The 26,186-nt window shown below is 36.4% G+C and overlaps 1 protein-coding gene across 2 annotated transcripts in view; it reads right to left on the bottom strand.

Annotated features, from left to right (window-relative positions):
• phf2 (PHD finger protein 2) overlaps positions 1-26,186 on the bottom strand; it is a 64,512-nt gene that overhangs the window by 17,902 nt on the left and 20,424 nt on the right. For both annotated transcript variants that reach the window (XM_030133560.1, XM_030133559.1), the window contains exons 2-13: positions 20,801-20,886; positions 20,580-20,694; positions 20,018-20,178; positions 14,907-15,048; positions 14,331-14,517; positions 12,992-13,154; positions 11,791-11,878; positions 10,030-10,136; positions 6,412-6,503; positions 4,490-4,579; positions 1,853-2,206; positions 1,553-1,669 (exon numbers count right to left, since the gene is read on the bottom strand). In XM_030133560.1, the coding sequence (XP_029989420.1) occupies positions 1,553-1,669; positions 1,853-2,206; positions 4,490-4,579; positions 6,412-6,503; positions 10,030-10,136; positions 11,791-11,878; positions 12,992-13,154; positions 14,331-14,517; positions 14,907-15,048; positions 20,018-20,178; positions 20,580-20,694; positions 20,801-20,886 (1,702 nt within the window). The remainder of the gene's footprint in view (positions 1-1,552; positions 1,670-1,852; positions 2,207-4,489; positions 4,580-6,411; positions 6,504-10,029; positions 10,137-11,790; positions 11,879-12,991; positions 13,155-14,330; positions 14,518-14,906; positions 15,049-20,017; positions 20,179-20,579; positions 20,695-20,800; positions 20,887-26,186) is intronic.

Below are 26,186 nucleotides of genomic sequence, written 5' to 3' on the forward strand. Positions count from 1 at the left end.
TGTGGATCATTCACTATTCACATTTTCAGACTCAATTCAAGTTAAACCAAATCTACTAAGAGGAATGCAACACGCCTGCCATAAAAAGCACCACTATACAGACTGTGTAATTAACTGAAATCTAAGAATGCACATTTTCAAATATTCACTCCTCAACAATTTTGTCTCCAAAATTAAAGGCATGTGACAGCTCGGTGTAACCTGAAACTGAAATGTAATGTTTGTCTCTGCAGTTTTTTTTGTGTTTTTTTTCTAAATCCACACAGAGGATTCTGTGCACACGCTGTAGAAAGAGGAGCTATTGGCTTTTTCATGAATGGACTGTGAGCTGGAGTGAAGATGCGGTCTCCATTGACCTTGGTAAACATCTAAGAGGGTCTCCATCTGCAAATGTTTGGCCTGATGTGAAGGAGCAGTTGGATTGAGATCCTTGGAGACTGAAAACATTCCACAGCAGTTTGGCATTGAATTTTCCATGAAACTAAAGCCCTCTAATGTCTTCCGTTCGACAAAATTACACTTTTGCTCTGAAAAAAAAAAAGGCCTCTCCCTGTTGTTCAGCAATAATGATACAACAAACCGTTTTTTTTGTTAATATAAAAAGATGAGGGCATGTGTAAATACTTAGAGGAAACGTGGCGTAATTCCATTAGGTAAACTCTGGGAGGATGGATGTTTCTGGAGCAGCTCTGATGAGCTGCAGGCCTCAGATGTGCGACTTAGGACACATCATTATTTTTGCTGATTGCTTTGAAGTGAAGTGTGCAAATCACTTTTGGAGAATCCTGCAGTTTTTTGTTTTTTTTTTCTGTTCAGCTGCTCAGCTTACAACCTTCATCATACCATACCATACCATACCATACCATACCAACTTTATTCATAAAGCACTTAAGGGTCAAAACACAGTAATGTCCCGTCAGAGAGCGAACGTTAATTGTTTGCCATTACAACACTTATTTCAAAATAAAGTAGCTCCTTGTTTTGGATAATCCCTTATGGTCCAACTAAAGCAAAAACGAATTTAAAAGTAAAAAAAATGTGGGTCACTTAGCAACACTGATCTGTCAAATTGTCTAAAATGTCCCGTCAGAGAGATTTCGAATACCGTGTTTTGACCCTTAAGAACTTTACTGCTGGCCAAAGTGCAGTAGACGAATAAAGAAATAAATAAGTAAAACAGTGATAACAGACGGTGCAAAGTGGGCTAAGAACAACAAAATACAACCATCATAAAAACAAAGACTAATTAAAATCAATTAAAAACAGCATAAGAAATATAAAAACAAACAAAAAAACACATCTCACTCACTGGTTAAAAGCCAATGAGAAAAAGTGTATTTTTAGACGTGATTTAAATACAGGCAGAGACTGAGCCTGTCTAAGATCTAAAGGAAACTGGTTCCACAGCTTTGGGGCAACAACAGAAAAGGCACAACTGCTGAGTGTACAGTTTATTTGACTTTAACATGATTTTGACGCTGTTTACTTTGGCTTGTGAGAATCCAACACTCGTGTAAAATCCATGAAAACTTGTTAGTGAAAATGATCTTACCTTATATTTCCACTTTGCTTCGGTTTTGTTTTTATTCTGTTCTCTGATCTCAAATTTCTCCACATTGTTTTGCTTTGAAAGTTCCTTCTCTGACATACTCAGGACATTCTTAACAGCCTGAAAATGGAAATATTTAAAGAAAGGAATAAATTAGCAAACATTTAAGCGGGTGGCGTTGATTATTTTGCATGAACAACTACATTTGGCAGGTTTTCTCACACATAATGGCTCATTTAAACTGAAATCTGAGGAAACATATAATAACTCCTTAAAGTAATTTGAAACATTCCATCCGCTCACCTTCGCCTTCTTAGGCTGGTCCATTTTGCTTAGGATGTCCTTCGCATGGGACTCCAGAGCTGCAAAACTAGACGGTTTAGGAGGCGGCGATGACTCCTTTGCTTTCTTCGCCTTCTTCTTTCCTCCTTCCTTGACCTTCGGTACCTTCGGAGGTTTGGGAGCTTTGGGCATCTTTGGGGGTTTGGGAGGTTTGGGCGGCTTGGGGGGTTTGGAGGCTTTCTTCCTGGCTTTCTCTCTGCTGGGTGAGGGGACGTGGGCCGGGGAAACGGGCTCTTCGGGCTCGGAGTGGGTGGACGGCGGCTCCTCCACTGGGATCTTGATGTTGGGCTCACTCTTAATGGCTTTTGTTGCATTCTGAAGATAAAAGACAGTGATCACTGAAATGCACTTCGTTATTGCAACTGCATGATGTACTGAAAAAGTCACATTCTTCTTCTTTTTTCTTTCTTGGTTATCAAGGAAAATGCACCAATGACTCATCACTGAACTAATACAAACAACATATTACACACAAACTGTAGCTTTAACCCAAAAAGACCCAGTACTGCTTTTGTGTCAGTTCCCAAATGATTTTTTTCTTCTATATTTATCCTTTCTTAAGTGATTTATTACCATCTACTCTAATATTATGCTTTGTATTTTGAATTTTTAAGTGAAAATCAGGTATTTTCCTGTATTTAATTCACTGATCATGCAAATGTTCATAAAAGCTCAGATTAAAGTTGAGGGTTATTATATCAGAAATAGAGAAAACTGAAGAAAAAGATTATGTTTTCAGCAAAATCTCTCATTAACTGAACTTAAACCCAGTGTGTCCATCCACTGTCATTGATCCAACTCCATGGGTTTTACTGGTGAATCAATGTTGTAGAAGATGACGGTGTTTCCACGGTAACTACGGAGTCTCTGAAGGTCTAAATGTGTCATATCTGATGACCATGAAAAGATGGAGAACTGTATTTTACAACAGTTATTTACATGGATTGATAGGATTAGTGGATCAACAAGTAATAAATCATTTATATCCATGAATGATTCGGGTCACTGGTGGATGTTTGGGTCTTTATGGTTTAATATGTAGCCTTTGCATTGTTATTCAAGTGATTGTACAAGTATAATTATGATTATTTTCTTTAGATTAACTGAGTAACCATGGTTACCACATGTTGTCCTATTATACCAATGAAATGTTATGACATTTCTGACAAGTTAGCAAACAGTTTCCTAATTACACTTCACTTCAGGTGACTCAGGGAGATATGAGCAGTTTTGAAGTCAAGACATTTGCTGCCCGATGATGTTCATTCTCCTTTTAGCTTTGATTTGGTCTCCACCAAATCCTCAGTCTCTAGCTCAGTATTTTTAACCTTGGGGTTTGGACCCCACATGGGATCGCCTGGAATTCAAATGGGGTCGCCTGAAATTTCCAGTAATTGATAAAAATAAAAATAAAAACTTACTAATAAAAAATATATGGTGAGTTGAAAGAGACAATCACAATCCATAACAGACATGACAAACTGTGGTTGTGAACTGCAGCACTGTGGTTCTGTTTATCTGTCAAATGTTCATTGTGGTCGGTTTCAGATGCTGCAGCTCTTTCATAATTCATAGTTTAAGCTCTTGTTTGTTCAGTATTAATTGTCCTCCTTATATCCTGACCAAGGAAAATCAAATTCTTCCTTTGTGCAGTAGTCTACACCTGGGTTTTCTGCCTCTGTCCACAATAATATAAATTATATAGACTAAATGTCATCTAAAATTAACCTTTATTTGAAACATAGTATAGCAAACTATTACATGATCAAAAACAAATTGATTTTTGCAAAAAAAAAAAAAAAAAGTCTCCGTTTTGAATGTCTGGGGTCGCCAGAAATTTGTGATGTTAAAATGGGGTCAGGAGACAAAACAAGGTTGGAAACCACTGCTCTAGCTTCTTTCGGTTGCACTTTCGTCACCAAATTCTTAACACTGTCATCTGTTTTATTATCTTGTATATCAACTACGTATTATTTGATATTTCACTAACATATTAGCCTTGAAAAGTTGGTCAATCTCTACATTTACACCTGGTTTTTAAAAATATTTTCAACTTATGGTCAAGATGTTTTTGGTGTCATGAATAATTGAATAATGTCTAAGTCATTCAGATAAACTTCACTGATAAATGTGTTGAACTACTGACAGCCAATAGGAAGTTGCAGGTTCATTACACCCCACTACAACTCATAGCAATAACACAATTTATTTTTATAAATCAAAAGGGATCCATCCATCCTCTACTACTTATCCACTTTTGAGTCAGTTCACTTTGGTTCAGTTACTTAAACCTAAGATACGTGAATGACAATTGCAACTTGTTGATCTAAAACCTACTCTGAGACTTAGTTTGAGCTTCTGTCAAGTTTCCTTTTTTTGATCTGAAGACCAGTTGTGTGTCAGATACCGACCACACCAAAGTCTGGACACATTTTAGTCATTTACTGCACATCCATTTGACTTCAGTGTACATGAACCAAATTACAGGTCAAGGAAAACGACTGAACTGACACCACAACAAAAAGTAATAGAACTCAACTTTATAAATAATCATGGACAATCCTTTTGGGACAATGGCACAAAGTCAAAGACAAATACCTCAGACAGTCTGATCTCTTTGGCAAGATCCTTAATGAGCTGTGAGGGCTTCATGTTTTCTGGAAGCTCATCTTCATGTTCCAAGAGGGCCTTTCAGAAGGAAAATAAAACAAAACCGTCACTGCTGGTCAAAAATCTGTCAATGCAGAACAGTTAAAAAGCAGTGTATCATTGGTTCTTTTCATATTCAGTTGAGAATCCACAATTGGATAATGAAAAAATGACTCGTTATTTCATTATTCATGTACAAATAAAAAAAAAAACACAAAAAAAAAAAAAAAACGCATTGTTTTTCATTCTTTCGATTGTACACACAAATTAAAAATTGGAAATAAGCAAATGGACCAAATGTGGGGTTTCATGTTGACATTTTTGATATCTGATTTGGTCTGACCCAGAAGTTACTGACTTGTGTTGTTCTGGCCAGTCGTGGGTCTGCTAGTAGTGTGTCTAATGTATTCTGCGCCAATGGAGAATTTGGTGGTAAACTCGTTACTCTGAAGGAGGACGACATGACAACTGAAAAAATGGTCAGGATCTTCCAGGTATTGTTGTTTAGTCTAATACAGTGCGTCCATGGTAGACAATCTAAGGAGAAGACACTTCATGTAATGCACGAAGAAGTCAGTAAGTTCGGGGTAAACCAAATCAGATAACAAAAATGTCAACATGAAACCCCACATTTGGACCTGGTCTGTGTATCTGTTGGTAATTGGATTTTCTTTTCAGAAACAAGAGAAAAACTAGTGGATAATTGAATTTCATTTTAAAATAGATTAATTTAAACTGAATTTCAAGACGTTTTTCTTTTTCAGTGTCAAAACAGATAAACCAAATTTAAAAAACGGATTGATTTTCATTTTTTCTTTCTAATAACAAAACAGAAAGTTACTACCAACAGAAATGGAAAAACGGACCAAAAACGCCTGTTTTTTTTTCATTTTCTGAGACCAGATGTTTTCATTTTCAAGGAAAGAGCACTGATACCATCAAGGTCACAAAGATTCTTACGAACGATGGGTTTGTACAAATCTTCCAGTTCGTACGAAATCTGGACATCGTAGACATGCTCCCTCCGTGAATGTCTACGATCTACAGATTTCGTACGAACTGGAAGATTTGTACAAACCTGTTGTTTGTAAGAATCTTTGTGACCTAGGCTTTTTTTTTTTCTTATTCAAGAAGGTAAAGTATACAATCAATGTATACAACAAAAAATAACAAGTTTGCCAGGGGGAAGGATTATACAGTTATTATAATAAAGTGTCTAAATCAGAACAAATACTGATGGTTTTTACAGCCTTTTTGTTTCCAGATTTATCTAAAAGCTTTAAATAAAGTTCAACATCTTTCAAAAAATAAGTAATATTTCGTTTTGTGTTACAGAAAAAATTTAGCAAGTAAGAGAAATAAATTAATTATAAAAAAATGTTTGTTTGTTTTTTTACCTCTCTGGGACCTTCCCTTGAAAATGACAACATCCAGAAAAAAAACAGGCGTTTTTGGTCCATTTGTCTATTTCTGTCAGGTAGTAACTTTATTTTTGTTATTAGATAGGGAAAATGAAAATCAATCCATTTTTTAAAAATTTGGTTTATCTGTTTTGACACTGAAAAAGAAAAACGCCTTGAAATTCAATTTTAATTCTTCTATTTTAAAACGAAAATCAATTAACCACTAGTTTTTCTTTTGTTTTTGAAAACAAAATCCAATTACCTACAGATACACTGACCGGGTCCATTTGCTTATTTCCAATTTCTAATTTGTGCATACAATCCAAAAAATGAAAAACTGTTTTTTTTGATTTGTACATGAATAATGAAATGAGTCATTTTTTTTTGTTTTCCGATTGTGGATTCTCAATTGAATATGAGAGGAACGAATGATACATGGATTGTTCAAGTTCCTTAAAGTGTCTGTACCTGTTTTTTAGTCCACGCTCTGAAGGCTCCGTTGATGATTTTGGCACCGTGTACCAGATATGGGGCTGGCTGCTTATTTGCTTTATGTAAACCTGCAGAAGAAGAAACACAAATGTCATCGGTGAAAGACTATTAAATCATAACGTAAGGCCATTAGCTAAAAAAAAAAAAAAATCCAAAAAACAAAAATCAACATGTCTTGCGCAGCTAAGATTTACAGGATGTAAGTGAATGTCTCTCACAAACATAAGAACAGATGAGCTGATGCTTGAGTCTGTGTTGTTACAAAGAGACAGCGAGTTATTGCAGTGGTTGGTGTACAGGAGGAGGTCTCTGTCAACAGGGTGACTGTGTGTTTAGACCAACTATCCTGTTACCTCCATTTACCACAGTCCGCTCCTGAAAACAGCTCAGTGACACTATGACGACAACTAATACATCTGCTCTTTCACATTTTAGCAGCACAATGAAATACACCTATTTCAAAGACTAAATGGCTGCGTCGGTACGTTTCAGACTGTTTACATTAAATCATGCGTAGTTTACATCGCAGCAAACCATGTTGCATTCTGCTGTGTTTCAGAAGCGTCTGTATTTTTTTTTCACAGTTAAAAGCATTGGCTGGTTCGGTTGCTTCCCCCTTAATCACGTACACATGCGGTTTTTGTCGTTCTTAGAATGTAAAGCAGCGTAGATGTTTTTAAACAGCATTACCGCACAATAATAACTTTGAGGAAATTAAAGGCAGATTACATGTTCAGTGTGATGTATTCCATAGTATCAGCAACTTTCAAGAGTCTGAAGTTTGACTTTACTCGGCAAAAACGAATGGAAATCAACCACTGTCAATAATAAAGAGAATTTACGTGCTGTTGACTTATGATCGATGTGGAATACTTCTATTTCACTTCATTAATCCAACATGTTAAGTGCATATTTTCTTTTTTCTTTTATCTGTTGGTTCAATGTTTTAACTATGAAAGACAAGAACAGTCTGGACGCCATCGTAAAAATATGCTCCAAGATCATCGGAGTCAGACTAAGAGACTTGTCTTCCCTCTGGGAGCTTCAGGTGGTGAGGAAAGCACAGTCCATCATAAGGGATCCTAACCATGTGTTGCATCTGAAGTTTGCCCTGATGCCTTCAGGCCGGCGTTACCACGCACCTCAGAGAACCAACAGATATTCAAAATCTTTTATTCCTTCAGCTATCACACTTTTAAACTCTGACAGCAGCCATTTTAGTCATTTTAAATGAGATTTTTTCTTTTTTTATGTTGGCAGAACCAATTGGGTCTTTTAGTCTGCATTGGTATTTATTGATTATTAATTGTTAATTATTTAAATGCATTTATTCATAGTTGCTTTCAACGATCTTGTATTTGTGCAATGATTTATTGATTTATGTTTGTCACATTGCACTTTGGATGTGGGCTGATGTCTGTGGTAAGCTGCAAATGAATTGCCCATATGGGATAAATAAAGTTTTCTGAATCTGAATATAACCTCTGTATGAGGCCTTATGTTAATATAGACACTGGTTTCTTACAAAAGGTTAACGAGAAGCTGTCGACTGACTTAAAAACATCACAGAAAGCTAAAAGATAAAGTAATAATAGTGGAATAGAACTTTTTTATGTTGTCTTCTGTTATTCACAAATATCCTCCACAATACTCCAGCAAATTTTATCTTCCGTACTGTCAAATTTCTGTCAGTCAGTATTCTCTAAAATATCGTGGACCACATCTTTGGAATAATCTACAACCTGAACTTTAATCAACATCTTCTTTATCATTATTTAAAAAGCATATGAAAATGACTCTGATTTATGAAAAAAATGTAAGGCTGTCTATCATTTGATTTGTATTTCTATTGTTTTCACTTTAGATTGTTATTTCAGTTATATCGTATTCTTAATTCTTTTTTTTTCTGTGTATTGTTTACTTCTGGGGAGGTATTTACATAAGCCTTTTTTGGCTTCTATCCTCTCCTGCACAACGGTGTTACTTGCATGAAAATTGTTTTTTAAGTTTTTCTCTTGCTGTCCATGATGTGCAAATAAATCAAATAAAATTTTTTAAAAAAGAATATGACAGTGGCCTTTTTTCAAGGGTCAAGTAACAGCAATTTGCATCAACAAAAATGACTTAAGCCTTGAAAGCTGATGAAAACAGTCTCTTACAAAAGCAAACATTTATGGAGCTGAAGCTGTTAATAAACCCTCTGAAGCATTTTTTAACAATTTGTGTTGTTGTTTGTTCTTTGTTGCACTTCGAGCTGAAACGAACACAAGTGGCTGAACAGGACACAGCGCACAGTCAACAACCTGGAGGGGGTGTGGTCATGTGCATTTAAAGGGCCAGCACTCAAAAACCACCTTTCTGGTGTCATTACTCAGAAATAGGGTTGAAGATGGACCTGTGGAGTTGAATGAATGAAGAATTCAGACCCAAGCAGAGCGTTTACAGTTTATGGAGACCACAGAGAAATGTGGGAAAATGAAGAATTTGGATATGAATTTTGCAATGTGTTGGTGAACGTGTTGGAATATGGATGAGTGACTAAATGTATATGTTTCAAAATTGCTGATAAATTTGGGACAGTGTTGTTTTCAGTAAGTATGGAAAGGTTTGAAGGGGTAGAATTAGATCAGTTTATACTTCTTCCTACTCCTTTTCGCTCATGTAAATTTTGAGGTTTAAGATATTGCAGTTTTAAGTTAGCGTTTTGTTTTGTTCTCATTCTCTTGATTATCATTTACTTGCATTTCTGTTTTTAAATTGTCATTTACATTATCAAAATAAAGATACCAATCAATCAATAATTCCATTTAAAAAAGCGAATATATCACTCCTTTAAAGCTTTAAGCTCGATTGAAGCTGTAGTTTAGAGTGAACGGTTACAAACACAACCCTGACGGATGTTGAAATGACGCGACACAAGTGGATTTCCTCTCGAAATGGAGTTTAATGACAAAATGATGAAAACATGTGTAGTCATATTAACCCCTGAAACATTCTGTTTAAGCCAAAGGTCTTTCACTGAAGTGGATCCACACAAAAACAGGAAATAATTAATAACATCAAGGCACCACAGCACTGAAAATGAATTGGGTCTTTATCTTCCATTAAAAAGGCCGGCCTTGAAGTTAAAAAGAATAATGATATATTAATAGCAAGTCGTTGTGGCTTCGATGTAGTGTGCGCACAATAGCAATCTGGTTTGAACACACACACATGCATAGAAAATGGTGGAAACATAAACAATTGCCCCAAGCCAGCTGAGGGGAGTTTAAACACAGGCTTGTAATGGAGCAAGTGATTCTAGCTGCGCCAAACCTTTTGAAGCTAATCATCTGTGAACTCTGCGATTCACCGATTTAATGACTGAAATAATATTCGAGCATCCAGGCCGTCATCTGTGCAGCAGACATACGAGCGTACGCTGCAGGCTGCGGCATGGAAAGGCATCTCTGACAGTGTTTGTGTTTTCTCTGCTTTCATGCATTCTTCAGGAGAAATGGCGAGTTAAACGAGGATGTAAGTTTATGTTCAAATACCACATATTACAGCAAAAATTACAGCTCTACATACACAAGCCTGATTTAAAGTGTTCACCTTTGAATCGCTCCAGGAGATGTCGCCCCACATACCAGCACGCCGTCTCAAAGTTAGGAAAGGGGGTGAGAGTTTTGACCTTTAGCCGCTTCTCGATTTCATACGCTCTGCGGAGAATAAACCGACAAGTTTGAGCTAAACATCATCAGACATTACACACAGGTTCATTACAACCAACTATGCAAATCACAAACCTTTTCCAAACCTACAGAGTTCATAAACAGACTGAATGAATGACGACTGTGTGAAATCAGCCAAAGACTAAAACACAAATTCCCCTAAACCCTCCTGAATAGGGCTGTGTATTGGCAAGAAGTTGGCGATACGATACAAATAACAATACTAGGATCATAATACGATATGTCATGATATATCATGATACTGTAAAAAAGGCAATTTTTTGTTTGTTTCTTTTTTTTAAGACTATTTCCTGGAAGAATTGAATTACACCAGAAATATGCACAAATACTAAACACACTTTTATTTGATCAGAACAGGATCTAATGCTATATCACAACATTTTCCTGTGTTAAAACTTAAATTATGTTTCACAGACATTACAGTTTAACATCTTGCTCAAATGTTCATATTCTCTTAGTTCAGAACATTACTTTTGTGCAATCCCAACAAAGGAACTAACATTATTTAATAAAAGTGTGTTAAATAATAATAAATAAAATATAAACAAAAAAGAAAACAAAAACAAAAATGAACCTCCACAATATCTGCATTTGAATAAATACCTAAAAATATCAATACACTACTTTTTAATATCGATACAGTATTGTGAAATGAAATATCGCGATATATTGCAGAAACGATATTTTCTTATACCCCTACTCCTGCATGAGGACATCATTGTCACAGTGGATCACTCTAATTAAAAAAGGCTAATTGGGTGCTTCTACGAAACTGGTCCCTAAAAATAGGACAGAGGGGCTAAAAATTCAAATAAGATGTAAACTGATGTTATGAAGCAAGTTTGGAAGCACTTTGGGTCTATTTTAAAGATAAATACTTACTGAGATGAAAGAGAAACTATTTTTCAGATAAAACACATTTTTATATTATTTTACATTATTTTTTATACAAAAATCCGCATGTAACACAGTCAAAAGGACACGAAAATTACGCACTACTATTTTTTAAAAATATCTCTTTATTCTCTCACAGGTACATTTTAGGAATGGAACTAATTATTCAAGGCAGAGTGTTTCACAAAAATGACCGCTGTTGCAAAATCATTTGCAATTTATTTGTGTTTAAATGTACAGGTTCTGCATGTAACACCAGTGGACACGATGGGTTCCACATCAAACCTGGAATGAGACTGAGATTGATGAAAAACCCACGTGTGGATTAGAAAAACCACTAGGATCGACACATTGAACAGTGTCTTTATTTAGAGTCTATAGAAGACCATTAACACACATGTTTTCACATCTAATGCACTGACAGCTAAGGAGATTTAATGTCCATATTTGGGTCCTATTTTTAGACCCAATATTTGATGAAAAATGTATTAATTATGGGATGGCTCAGAGCAAGAGTATAATTTTTTTTGCATTTATCTGAGGTCATCATTAGGTCCATCCTGGGGGGAAATATGTCTACATTCATCTTTTATTATTGGGTCAAAAAAGATGGAAAAGTGACAGATACTAAAATAAAACCAGTTTCATGGAAGCACCCAGTTACAAAACACAACAATGACAAGAGAGGAAAATTGGGATGTGTGTGTAGTACGACAGGAGTCCAAACCTCATCTGCATCTCCACGCTGAGGTTGTGGACAAAGTGTCCAGAAAACGCCAGGCAGTCGACCGGAGTCAGTATTGCATTGATCCAACCTGTCAGAGCAAATTATCAAGAAGAAAACAACTAAAGTCCCACCATTCACACTTTCACTGCTTTGACTTTTTTACATTAATATCTTATGGTGTCTTTAAGCACTGAACAGATTTTATTTTACAGATAATCCACAAATAACAATATATAATGACAAATTTTCATGAAAGAGGTTCATTTTTAACCATTTTCAGAAATCACTATCAGAAAAGAGCATCTCCTTCACATTTTTACTCTGCTGACAATTTTCTTGTTCAGCGTTTGATGGAAAAATGGCAAAAATTGGAAAATTTCCTACAGTGTGAGGCCCCTTCCTGAGATTAAGGGTCAAACATTATTTTTTTCCCAGCAGGTACTGTGCGTTTGCAGCAAAAGTGATAACCTTTAAAATTTTGAATAACATCAAATTGAGTACAATTCAACAATATTTTCATAATATATTGTTTTTCAGAGAAATGGAGCTGTTGAAAAATGTACCAGCAAAAATAATAAAGTGCTTAACATTAGAAAAATGAAATGAAATGTAGCTTGAGTATTTCAACACACTGTGAACATCTTTAAAATCTTTTTTTGTTTTTCTTTCTCTCTTATGTAGTATATACAGTCGCAGAAAAAATTATTAGACCACCCCTTGTTTTCTTCAATTTCTTGTTCATTTTAATGCCTAGTCCAACTAAAAGTACATTTATTTGGACAAATATAATGATAACAATAAATATAGCTTATAGAAGTTTCATTTCAGAGCTGATATCTATCCATTTTCCATGTTTTCTTGATAATAACCAAAGTCACTTCAGTTCTTCCATCAATATTTGTCATTGTACCGACAAAAACAGTGCTTTTAGGCATTCCATGTTTTCTTTTCTGTCTGTTTTAGTCACATGATACACACAGGAGTTAGTATTTTATTGCATAACTATTGTTTTTGATGACTTTTGATGGTCTAATAATTTTTTCCACGACTGTGTGTGTATACATATATATGTAAACTATTTTTACTTCATCAGTAAATACAAAAATTACAGACTTATTACTTCTCATTACAACATCAAATCAGCTGAAACAGAAATATGCAACGTTTAGTGTGTCAGTTTATGAACACAGTGACCTCTGACCTGATGGGATGAACAGAGTCTGGCCTTGCTTCAGAGTGCATTTGTAACACTTGTCCACCTGGTCGGCGAAGAACATCTCGCTGTGATTGGACGACGAAGTCCAGCGCTCGTACAGAGACAGGTTGGCAGATGTGGGTTTGATGAGGAAGAAGATCTTTTCTCCCTGAAAAAAACAACAAAATAAAACAAAACACAGACATAAGTGGTCACAGAAAAGCAGTGAGCCTCATGACAGATGTTTGTCTCATGACCTACTGGGGAATCATTTCACAGTAGAGGCTTCATTGTTCTATGATTCTCTAGAGCTGGACGATGAAACAATGTCAAAATGGGATTGGAATAAAACTGATGTTGCTAAAACTAACAGGTTTTGGACTTTTTTACTTATTGTGGAAAGACGGAACAGACTGTCAGGCAGTAGAAATACATGTTTGAACACAGCATTTTCAGTTTGGTCAGTAAATCTGAAAAGGCTATTTGTTCTAAAACTAGAACTGAGACAAAATGTTGCATTAAAAACACTTCAAGAATTAAAAATCTACACTCACAGGGCCACAGACATTTAAACCTCAAACGTTTGTATATATATTTTTATTTATTTGAGCCCATTTGATTGCACATCCTTACACTGAGGGGATGAAATCATTCAAGTTTAGCCACTAAACCCTCCTTCTTCAACTTTTGGACTTTATAAAGATAGTTACCAAATAAATATTATAGCATTTACACATTTAGCATTCTGTGGACAGCCAAGCAAGAATTTCCTTGTACATGTTTCCTCCTGCTCCGTATATGTGCATGCCGGAATTGCGTACATTCTTTAAGTCGATCTAAGTACACACAGTCGTGGAAAAAATTATTAGACCATCAAAAGTCATCAAAAACAATGGTTATGCAATCAAGTACTAACTCCTATGTGTATCATGTGACTAAGACAGACAGAAAAGAAAACATGGAATGTCTAAAAGCACTGTTTTTGTCAGTACAATGCCATAGATATTGACGGAAGAACTGAAGTGATTTTGGTTATTATTAGCAAAAAATGGAAAATGTTTAGATATCAGCTGTGAAATTAAACTACTATGAGCTATTTTTGTTGTTATCATTATATTTGTCCAAACAAATGTAGCTTTAGTTGGACCAGGCATTAAAATGAACAAGAAACTGAAGAAAACAAGGGGTGGTCTAATAATGTTTTCCGCAACTGTAGGTTTAAAAAAAGTAAGGTGATCATAGTTATTGTTGTCATATTACCCTATTCATATAAAAGTTAGATGCCTCAGATGTATTTTATGTTTTTTTTGCTGTATGTGCTGGTCTAAGCCTGGCTGGGACAGACCTTGAGGACGTGGTACCACACAGAGGCTCCACCACACTCGATGTGGAAGTCTGTGTAACTGTCTTTGACACAGATCAGACAGTATTTGGTGACTTTCGGCTTCCCAAGCAGAGCGTCGTCAGGCCAGTAGTTCTCTACCCATGACAACCGCCGCACGATCTGTGGACTCTCCACTATACTGTTCATCCTGTTGCACAGAAACACATTAGTCTGGAGCTGAATCTCACTGCAGGACTAAATAGAATAGAATAGAACAGGCTTTATTGTCATTGTACTCCATGTTACAACAAAACTGGTTCAGGATGCCCTCACCAAAGTGCAACAATCAATAGCAATAAATATAAATATAAAAACAATAAATATAAAAGCACACAATGTAAAAACAATAAAATACAGCATACTGGAAAACTATAGACTCTCTCTCACCCACACATCCCTAAAATATTGCACCTGTTATTGTTTAAGAGCCTAGTGGCCCAGGGGTGAAAAGTGTTTGAGTCTATTTGTGCGGTGCCTCAAAACCCTGTACCTTTTATTATCTATTTAAATCTACTTAAACCTCAGCTGCAGCCTCACCTTGTGTCTGAGAACTCCAGGTTGATGACGTTTAACACCTTCTTCCTGTTTGTGCTGTAGTAATAATCAACAAACTCTTTGAGCTTCATCTTGCTGTCGGTCTGTTTGGTGACATCGACCACGTCCACGCCGACGTCAGGTCCTGTGAGCAGAGCAGGAGACACACGTAAACAAAAAAAAAAAAACCGCCAAAAAACAACCGTCTACAAGCAAAACATTTGATTTACACAAGAAAATGCTGAATAAAATATGTCTGAGGCAGTACACAGCTGATGTGTAACTAGTGAAGTCATCACTGAGCACAGGGTCAAAGGGAAACACAGAACACGGGTGCCCCCTGTTGGCCACAAAACACTACTGCATCTTTAACCTCAAACGGGCACCCGTTTGAGGTACACCAGCAACTAGCAACCAGCAACCAGCACCAGCAACTAAAAGCATCTACTCATGTAAAATGTTTAATCCATGTTCATGGTCATCAGATATGGCCCATTTGGATGTTCAGAGGATCTGTAGTTACCGTGGAAACACTGTTATCTTCTAGAAGATTGATTCACCAGTAAAACCCATGGAGTTAGATCAATAACAGTGGATGGAGACACTGGGTTTATGTTCAGTTATTGATAAATTTTACTTGAAAAGTTACTTTTTCTTCAGTTTTCTCTGTTTTTTGATATAATAACCCTCAAGTTTAATCTGAGTTTTTATGAACATCTATGTGATCAGTGAAATAAATATTGGAAAATACCTGATTTTCACTGGAAAAATGCAAAATACAGAGAACTATTTCATAATAAATAGTGACAACTTAAAAATGTTAAATATAGTTTAAAAAAAAAAATCATTTGGTAACCACCACAAAAGTAGTGCTGGGTCTTTATGGGTTAATTTTTATATATTTATTTTATTTATTTATTATTTACTGAGAGGTGATCGGAGACACTTTTTAACTTTCATGTTCAGTTAATAATATATTTTTGTTGAAAAAGTCACTGTCTTCTTGTCAGTTTTCTGTCTTGATAAAACAACCTGAATTTACTCTGAGCTTCTATGAACATTTACACGATCACTATATTAAATATAGGAAAATAACTGATTTTCGCTGAAAAATGCAAAATACAGATGGTAATATTCTGATAAATACTGATAAATCACTTGGGAAAGGTTAATTGTTGAGAGAAGTTCATATGGAAGATGCTATAAAAATAGTTCTAGTTCCTCAAGGGTTTAAGGACAGAAAATAGCAAAATCAATTCTTTTTCTGTAGTTGATACTTTTCTGTAATATTTCATTTATACACATACATGGTTTTCTATGGGTTCAAGTATTTTCCCCAAGTTTGTGTGAAGACTTGGGTGCATAGATGGATCAAGAAATATTTTTATTTTTAAATAGAAAATACAGTTTTACTTCATTATTTCTAGACAGTAATTATTATAATATCTTTGTGCAAACATTTTGAAAAGCTAAAGCAGATAAAAAATAAAGATCTATGAAGAAAACTAAATAACTTATTGGAACCGACTGCAGCCATTTAGTCATTTAGTTAATTTATAATCACAGATGTTAATCTTTAACTTGATGAACTTCTAATTTCCAAGTCAACAATACATCTAAATGTTCTGAAACCTGAATTTTCTACTATAATAGTGCACACCGTTACTTTTTCATCAGTTATAACAGGCAGTCATACAAATTTCAAGGCTTTTTTTATTCAGAATGTGCAAAAGTCAGACTATACCTGTCTACAATATAAGCAGATGCATCTTTCTAATACTTGTTTCTGTGACCGACCTCACTACACAAACACAATTATAAGAACAAAACATCAATTTTTCTGCAGTACAGTCTAAGTACAAATGAATTTTAACTCTTCTTATGATTTAATCTGGTTATGACGGCTGCATCGTGATACTTTGTTTAACTTTCTTTCTGCTAAGTCTTATAACGGGAGGTAAAATCACACTCTTACAATTTCTAGAATTTAATGAAGAAAAACACTAAACATTGGAACATGTGACGAAAAACTACATTTATGTACAGATTACACATAAATAACATGTATTTCTGAAATATACAAGTAAATGACTAATAATATGACAGGTTCCAACAGAAGTATAGCTTGAAAAACAGTAGGTGGCGCTACTTCTCTACAGAGGACACAACAGTGAAAGAGCGCCAGCCAAATGTCAAATGTGGAAAATGCCTGGGAAATAGTGATGAGATGTGACATTTGTGTTTTTATGCAGCTCAATGGAGTGTCTTATCATGATTATGCAAAATAACGGAGCTAAGGTGATTATGCAATAAATGTGACAGGCCTAGTGGTGATGGTTGTGATGACTGTAGTAGCACGTCTGAATAGAACAGTAGCAGGATCATAGCTGGGTGAACTCATTCATAAGGAAAACTGTCATGTACTTAGAATATCCCAGCTACAGTGTATGTACGTATTCTACAAACTGAAGGCTGGAATAGTTGGACCTATGAGCATAGATTTTGAAAGAATGTTAGATTTTCTTTTGATTTTTATTGATAATTAGAGTAAAAAGTAGGGCTTTAAACCTGTGTACCATTCATTCTTTTCATATTCAATTGAGAATCCACAATCGGAAAATGAAAAAATGACTTGTTATTTTATTATTCATGTACAAATCAAAAATCAAAAATTAAAAGACAAGCTGTTTTTCATTCTTTCGACTATATGCACAAATTAAAGATTGGAAATAAGCAAATGGACCAAATGTGGGGTTTCATGTTGACATTTTTGACTTTTGACTTTTTTGATTTAACCACAGCAAGTTATAGCATGTATAATGATTTTGTTTAAAGAATCCTATATTCCAGGGGTGTGTAACCTGTGGTTCCTGGGCCAAATGTGGTTATTTAGCATCTCTCTATGACTCCCCTGGTCAAAAAACATAAGGAGCATTTTGAAATGAACTGAGTGTACCATTACTTTTTAAACTGTTACAGGCCAAAATCAATTCTAACATTGTCCATCTGCAAAAATGTGGAGGGTTTACACAGAATAAAATAATTTTTTGACATTATATAAACCAAAATGTATGTCACACTACATTATTTTCTTGCCAAATTTAACACAAGACACTCATTTTGCATTTGTTAGTAGTTTGGCTGTTTAAAAGTCAGCCTGTATATATGAAAGTTGAGCTTTTTATCTATTACACAATGTAATTTTGTTTGGAAATAGTGCACATCATTACAAATCTTGAATGTTTTCTTCATTGTACTTGTATAATTTCATAAATGCACCAAACATTGCATTACTGTATTGGAAATACAAAGCTAAATAACAAAACTAATCATAAATAGGCTACAGAAGAACAGCCCCATCATGGTAAAATGTAGATGAGTTTAAATATTTTTTATGGTAACATTCTTTCTTCTTTTTTGAGTCAAAAAGTGGCTCCTTAGATTGTAAAGTTTGCAGATCCCTGCTATATTCTACTGACATCCATAATCTAAAATGTGGGGCTGAATCTCATATTGAACAGTTTTATTTAATCTAACTTTTTGATGTTTTCTTCCAGTCAAAGATGATGTTTTGCTTCCGTTTGTTCAGTAAAAAGAAAACACAAACATATTACATTTGCTGTCACAAATCAAGCTCCAAATTATCTCAAATGAGAGGTTACCCACACAAAAACAGATAAGATCCACAATGAGATTATGAGGAAAGTGTAAAGTTTATCTCACTGTGATCAAGATCAGTGGTGAGCTGAAGTCTGAGGTACAGATTCATGCGTCCACATTAAGTCAAATACACCCTGAGGTTTGATGCACTGCACGTATACAGTGTTTTTCCCCTTAGTTTGATTAAACTCATTGGGGTCTCTGGATTCTTATTACATAATGGGGCGGCTGTGCGTCAGGAGGTAGAGCAGGTCGTCCAATAACTGAAGGGTTGGCGGTTCAAATCCCGCTGTGTTCTAGTCTCTGTCCTTGGGTTAGACACTTCACTCACCTTACCTCCAATGCTGCTAACCCACACTGGTGTACCACTGTGTGAATGTTTGGTGGTGGTCAGAGGGGCCATTGGTGCGTTAACATATTTACCACCACCAGAGAGTGAATGAATAATGTATGCATTAATAGAAAACCACTATATAAATCTAATCCATTATTGAATATATTCTGATTCCTTCAGAAAAATTATGTCACTTTATTCTTGTTTTATGTTCATTCTGAATCTGTGTCATAAGAAGAATTTCTTTATTTTTATTTTCAGTCAGTGTGTGTGTGTATGTGTGTGTGGGGGACTCGTTCGTGTGAGTTTCGGTTGGTAACCACGCACATGCGTAGGCTTCCGTCCTACTTATAATACTATGGGGGTACAGGGCAGTGCGGTCTGTGCCCCCCACAGAAGTGAAAGTGAAACTTTACACTCATTTATCTTTTTCCTACCTCCTGAAGCTTCACAAACTTTCATTTGAGGGGGCAGGACATTTGTATTGGCCTATTATATATGATACATATGTATAAGTCGAATGTAATGGTGATGATTTTTTTTGTATGAAATGTTTGGTGTGGCAGCAAGCATTTTGCCATGGCACTGCACCATAGCAAAACCTTACCAGCGGCAACACTATGTCTATAAAAACATCAATTTTGTTTCAATTTACTTCAAACTTGGCACATATATAGAGGTAATTGATATGCTGACATCAGCACACACATAGACATGATGACATCCGCTGGATTGATGCCAAAATAAGATACAATACGTGCGAGGGGTGGGGTTTGTTGTGCCTGGAACCATTATTATTATGATTATTATTATTAGTATTATTTTTATTAGTAGTAGTAGTAGTTGTAGTAGTAGTAGTAGTATTACCTTAGCTGTAAAATACACCTCTTATGATAGGAGGGAAACACTAATAATAATAATAATAATAATAATAATAATAATAATAATAATAATAATAATACATCACACTTGTATAGTGCTTTTTTGGACACTCAAAGACACTAACAGCAGGTACTACTATAATCTAGTAACACTATGATGAGTGCAGAGGAGGTAATTATGGTAGTAATAATGAGGTGCAGTGATAGCAGTGTGTGTGACAGCAGTATTAGTCACTGACCGACGTAGTTCTCCACGTCGCTGATGTAGAAGGTGGGAGCAGGCATGGACATGCCCAGGCCGTCCTTCTTCTGAACCAGGATTGGCTCGTTGAAGCCGTTCTCCTCCAGGTAATCCATGCTCAGCTGACTTCCACTCAGCTTCACCACTACATCATCGGCACTGAAACACACACAAAAACACACACATTGACACTTGTGGAGCCTGTGTGCTGTGGAGTGTGGGACAAACATCAACTATATTTATTAGACAGTGCCCTCTAGTGGGATATTACTATGAGATAAAACTGATGCAGAGACAATAGTGAAGGGTCTGTAATCAGGTTCACATGGACACACTCAGTGTAATCCAGCTTCATTAATTAGATGTGACTCCAATTAAACTGTTTGCACAATGTGTCATATGCCATTTCTTCACTCCAGATCATTAATACATTTGTAGCTTTGACCTTTCAGAAAAATATCATGTGTACAGAAACCCGAGGGACTCAAACAAATGACTAATTCATCTGGTTATGAAGTTGATGTTATCTTGGTTAAAGTCTCTAAAGAGTCTGCGTTTACCTTGGAAATGTCCGACTGCGTAGCTCCTTTATGAAAACCTGACTGCCGTTCTGAACAGCTTTGATATCTGTGCTTTGCCCTGTGTCATGTTTGCTCCAGTTCTTTTTCTTTTTCACTGAACAAATGAAAAAAAGAGGGAAGAAAATCAGCATAAATCTACATGTATATCACAGCAACTTTAAAACAAAAAGTGAAATTACCATGACGGCACAGCTACTTACATGTGGATTTGCCATGGGTCTTCTCGCAGTTTGGACAGTGATAAATATCAATATCTGGAGCGTCATCTTCATCCACACCAACACAGCTGAAATGAGGAGAGAAACACTTTATGAGTCATGTAAATTTGTGGTAATGTGCCCTTTACAGATCCTTAAAGAATCCATTTAGAAAAGAATGACAACTATATTTAGACTCCTGAATATCCCTGTATTTCTTGTGTGCGGCCTTTAGTTTCAGATTATTTCAATACAGTCTAAAAACGTCACTTAAAACACAATCAGTACTAGTGATGTCCCGATCTGGATTTTTTTTGCTTCCGATCTGATCTGATTTTTTTAGGATTATTTTTGCCGATACCGATCTGATACTGATCCGACTCCGACTTTTTACAAGAAAATTTTGATTTAAATTTGGAGTCATTACTTATAGGTTATGCTATTATTTTACTGTAGATCACAATTGGGCTGAATGTGGAACCTGAATTAAACCAAGTATGACACCTTTGACTCTTAATAACTGTATAATTTTTGCACTTTCCAAATTCAACCTGTGAGATAAATTAGAACCTTTGGTGGGCCGGTTCTGGCCCACGGATCATATGTTTGCCATTGCTGTAGCTGGTCTATGGACAGGTCTGTCCAGGTATTATATGGGGGTGCGTTCTGTGCCATACGTTTGTGATGTGTGAATCAGCGGGTTACTCGTGGGTCGGGTTGGGGCGGGTCAAAAGAATGTCACTTTATTTGCGGGGCGGGTTGGGTCAACTTATCCCACAAAAGCACTACGGGTTGAAAAAAACCCGACTCGAGCATCACTACTGGACCTTGAAGTGAAAGTGAAACTTGTAGATACTACAAGTACTACTAATTCTTTACTAATTCCTCTAAGCCTCCTGCTGTTGTCCAGCTAATTTTCCTTTTGCCTACCTTCGGAAACTTTAATTTGAGGGAGCAGGATGTGTGTTTATCCCCTTCCCACCCCCCCTCCCCAGAACCGGGTCCGGATCGGCCCAATCTCATGACTAAATCCGATCTGATCTTCTAAAAAAAACGCCAAATCGGCAGCTGATGCCAATCTGTAGATCAGATTGGGACATCTCTAATCAGTACTAATACAATATAGTTATATCTGTAAACACATATGTCTCAAAACAAAAAAAAATCCCTCATAGAATGTTAGAATATTTCTCTAAAGGTCAAACTTACTGCTTAGTTCTGATAAAAACTGACAAACTAAAAAGCTGAAGTGGCAGTGAAGCAGCAACTCCTGTTTAATTACTGTTTTTTTCAAGGGAGTCTGGAAACTCCAGCAGCTCTTATTGTATAAAACAACTTTATTTTGTCTTGTGAAAGCTGAAAATGTGTTGATCTAGCTTTAAGTCGTTTCATAGTTGTGTCATACTAAGTGCTCCTGGGTTCATGACTTGCCATCAGTCTTTATCGTCTCTGTGCAGCTTTGAAGCGGACCACGCTGTGCCAGAACTTTTTACTGTGTTCCTACATTCTTAGCTCAGTTTTCAGCAATAAATCAACACCACATGAAGTTTTATAATGGACATATTGCAACATGAAGATGGTAAATGCTGCTATTAAAGGAATTTTGACTAAAGATCAAAGATTCCGACACCCAGGTGTAAACACGTCATGGCCTTGGGGTCTTCGAAGACAGATCAGAGGCTCTTCTCTTTGAATAGAGTCCAATGCATGAAGTCAAAGTGAAAGCTGCTGATTCCATAACAATCATACAACCTTTGTGATGATCTTTAACAGTAGCCCCTTTTACACAGCGCTTCTGTTACGGGAATATTTCACCTTAATTCCGGAACGACGTCAGTGTAAACAAAATGGTTCGATCTGGGGCGCCACCACCAATTGTGGAACCCATGGAAGGTAAATGTTGTGGGCCCTTCGGAAAAGACATTATCTATAAATCTATCATCAGAGTGCATGGGGGGGGGGTGGACGTACACCGCAACGGGTGTGAAAACAAAAGTAAAACTTAACTTTGAATGTCCGACTCACAGCTTCTATGCCTCTCTTTTACTATGGAGCTGACACAAAATTTTCACAACTTCTAACCTATATCCACTGGGACCCCTGGAAATGCTGGGCCCCATGAATTTGTCATGTTTACCCCCCCTTTATGGCGCCCCAGGGTGGGATCATTTGGTTCCACTTCTGTCATGGCTCTGTAACTCCTCTGGAGGTAGTAACAGAGACCTGAAAAAGGTGGAATCAGGATTCTGGAACGCTATGGAAAACGAACACCTCTGATTCCACATCCAAGGTGTGACGTTTTGATGATGTATTGTGTGTGCGACCCTTGCACCGGGGGGATTTAAAAAAGAGCATGGGCTGTGTACAGTAAACAAATATATCAACGATCAGAAAGATATCGAACTGGGGACACGGCCAGATCCACCAGCTGTTGTCACTTCGGGCGGAGAACTCTATCCATGCTAACATTTGTGGAACGGTGGACTCTGGAGAGGTTAGCTAAGAAGCTGTGCTCGGGGTATTTCCGAAGTGCAAGATATATGTCACAACATCTGCTGCACTGCGTCCCCACCCCTTTGATTCTGGAACACAGGTCCGCTGTGTAAAAGTCCAGCCTGTCTCACCTCTGTTACTCATGTCATCTCGTGATAATAAATAAACAAATCATTGCATTTGTGATTTAATGGAAAAACCGACATTATGCACTTCTGTTTTTTTGACATTTAGTAAACATCGGTAAAGTTTTACGCATATGTCCAAAGGAAAAGCGACTTGTGATTCACTGCTAGTGTTAAAAAAGGGTATAATGAGATAGGATGACATGGAGCTAGCTGGTTAGCATGCTAACTCCTGCCAACCAGGATTATTGACATGCCACAACTTTTATTTCTTCCAACATGAGTATGAGCTGTTTGTGATTTGTTAAAGTATAAAAATACATTTTGCACAGTAGTGGAAAAAACAGAACCGTTTATGAAAAAAGAAATTCTCATGTGAAATTAGTGTTTATCTGACGTGAAAGACAGTAAAGGTGCTTCTGCTCTTTGCACTCCAGTGTACAGCCCAGTTGCACTGATAGTTGACTGTCCTGTCCTGTCCCTTTGTACTCCACTGGTACAGGACAGGACACAGGAGGACAGTCAACTATAAATACTTCTTTGCTCTTAGATCATGCTTAGTCTCCTGCACATGCTGTACACTAGCTGAGAAAAGAAGTGATGGTTGAATTAATTCGTAGATGTTTGCCTCAGTTTGAGCTGATTATGTGCGGATCGATACTGAAATATCAATCTCTTCGATACCAGATCTTTACACTCTAGAATTGAATCACAAATCAAAATATTGATACTTTTGATACTTCAGTCATTTGAGGTAATGTACATCAAAGTAGCTAAACTATTGTGATCTTGTCCAAATGATACGTGACTCATGGGAACTACTTTTCCTTCCACCTGGTTAAGTGTGTGTACTGCGTCACGCTTCTCAGTCACTCCTTCCCAACCCTAAGCAAACTATCGGTGAGATACCTGGGAATGACTGCCACTTCTGGACCATCAGAGAGTCTGTTCAAAGGCAGGAGAGGTTCTGAGCAAAAAACTGAACAGACTAAAACAGGAAATATGCTGTTGTTCCTTAAAAAAAAAAACTTGTGAATGAGGGAAAGTGTCAGTGTTTGATGCTTTTCTTGAAGTGGTACATGTTTAGTGTTTTTATGTTTCATGTTAACACGTTCATGTAATGTGAATTAATATGCAAGTTTTCATTGTTATAACAGTTCTTTATGATTAAACAATAATTACTCTCATGTCTTGTTTTCTTTCGTAAGTTATGATCTGAAATACACTGTTTTTTTGGTTGTTTTTTTTTTTTGCCAGACATTAAGTGCATTTGTACAAAGTATTGGTATCATATCGGTATCACCAATACCAGCCAGAAACTTACTCAGTATTGGATCTGAAAGGAAATCTGTGGTATTGAACATCACTAGTTTAAGCCTTAAAGTCATTTCTACATTTTAAAAGGGTTCATGTGATAAAGCTGTAATAAAATAAAAACAATAAACTTAGGTGACGCATAAACTGACAGGATTATTAAAACTGTGATAAAAGCCGAGTACAAAACAATGGCCTGTTGGTGTGATGACAGTCGGAGCCCACCTCTTCCCACCGTCTCCAACAGCAGCTGTCACGCTCTCCTGCACAACTAGATTCCTCCCGTTTGGAGCCGCTGCTCCCAAACTCAATGAACTGGGAGTTTCCCACAATGTGTTTTTTTCCCCCCTTGGGAACTCCACAGCCTCACGTCTCTGCCTGATCACTTTCTCTGAATAGTAGGCGGGTGCGTGGACATACTAGAAATGCCTGCTCATGACATCTTTACTCAGTGGTTTGATTGAGAACGCCCACTTCGAATGAGGAAACAAAGAAAGTAGAATGTTTTTTATTTTTCCTCAGAACCTTTGACATCAGAAGTGTTCCGCTGAGAATATTAAGGCTCTACTCACTTTCTACCAGTCAACACCATCTGGGCGAGTTGCATTTTTACAAACTTGAGTAACTTCTGGGCCACCTTTGGCTTTCAGTAATGTGCAGAGCTATATAAACATCTCACCTTGACTCCAGAGACTCCAGACTGTTTCTGCTGACAGGTTTCTGTCCGACACAGTGCACAGGGTCACATTACCTGCACTTTTACCATCTACAGCGTTGTTTGACTGGTTTCAGAGCAGATTTTATATAAGGTTCATTTTTCAGGGTTCGAACATATTTTTCAAGGTCAAATTGGGAGATTATGAGATATTTATCACATTTAGTAATGACTGTATTTGGAGTAAATATTTAAGTGCATAAAAATATTATAGTTTATATTAAAACAGTTGATTATGTAAACTTGACTGTGTGTGAGGTGACTAAAAAAGTGTATGTGAATGTTTTGTGTGGATGTTTTGTGTTATTGTAATAATACAAAGAAAAAAAGTGTGTTAACAAAGCAAAGGAAGCGGAATTAATTTAATTATTAGTTTGTAAAAAGAGGGTGGAATCTATGAATTATACTTCTTCCCACTCCTTTTCAAGCGCTGAAAAATGTAGTTTGTTGTATGGTTCTGTGTTATCTGATGATTCTATGTGCTCAAAAGAAAACTAAACTAAAAAAAGTCAAGCACTTTTATGGTCATTTTCAAATTTTTCCAGTACTCACCTTAAAAAATACCTATCTACACAAATACATATAATGATTATTTTTTCACTTTTTATCACTATGATGTACATTGTATTATGCTATAAGCATCTAAAATTCTGTTTCATAATAGCAAAAAGTTTAGAAATTAAAGGAGAACACAAAGTTTTATCCAAAAAAAGGGAAGCTACTTGGCGTTTTTCTGGCATGC

Source organism: Sphaeramia orbicularis, chromosome 5 (genome assembly GCF_902148855.1).
Source record: "Sphaeramia orbicularis chromosome 5, fSphaOr1.1, whole genome shotgun sequence".
NCBI classification, from domain to species: Eukaryota; Metazoa; Chordata; class Actinopteri; order Kurtiformes; family Apogonidae; genus Sphaeramia; species Sphaeramia orbicularis.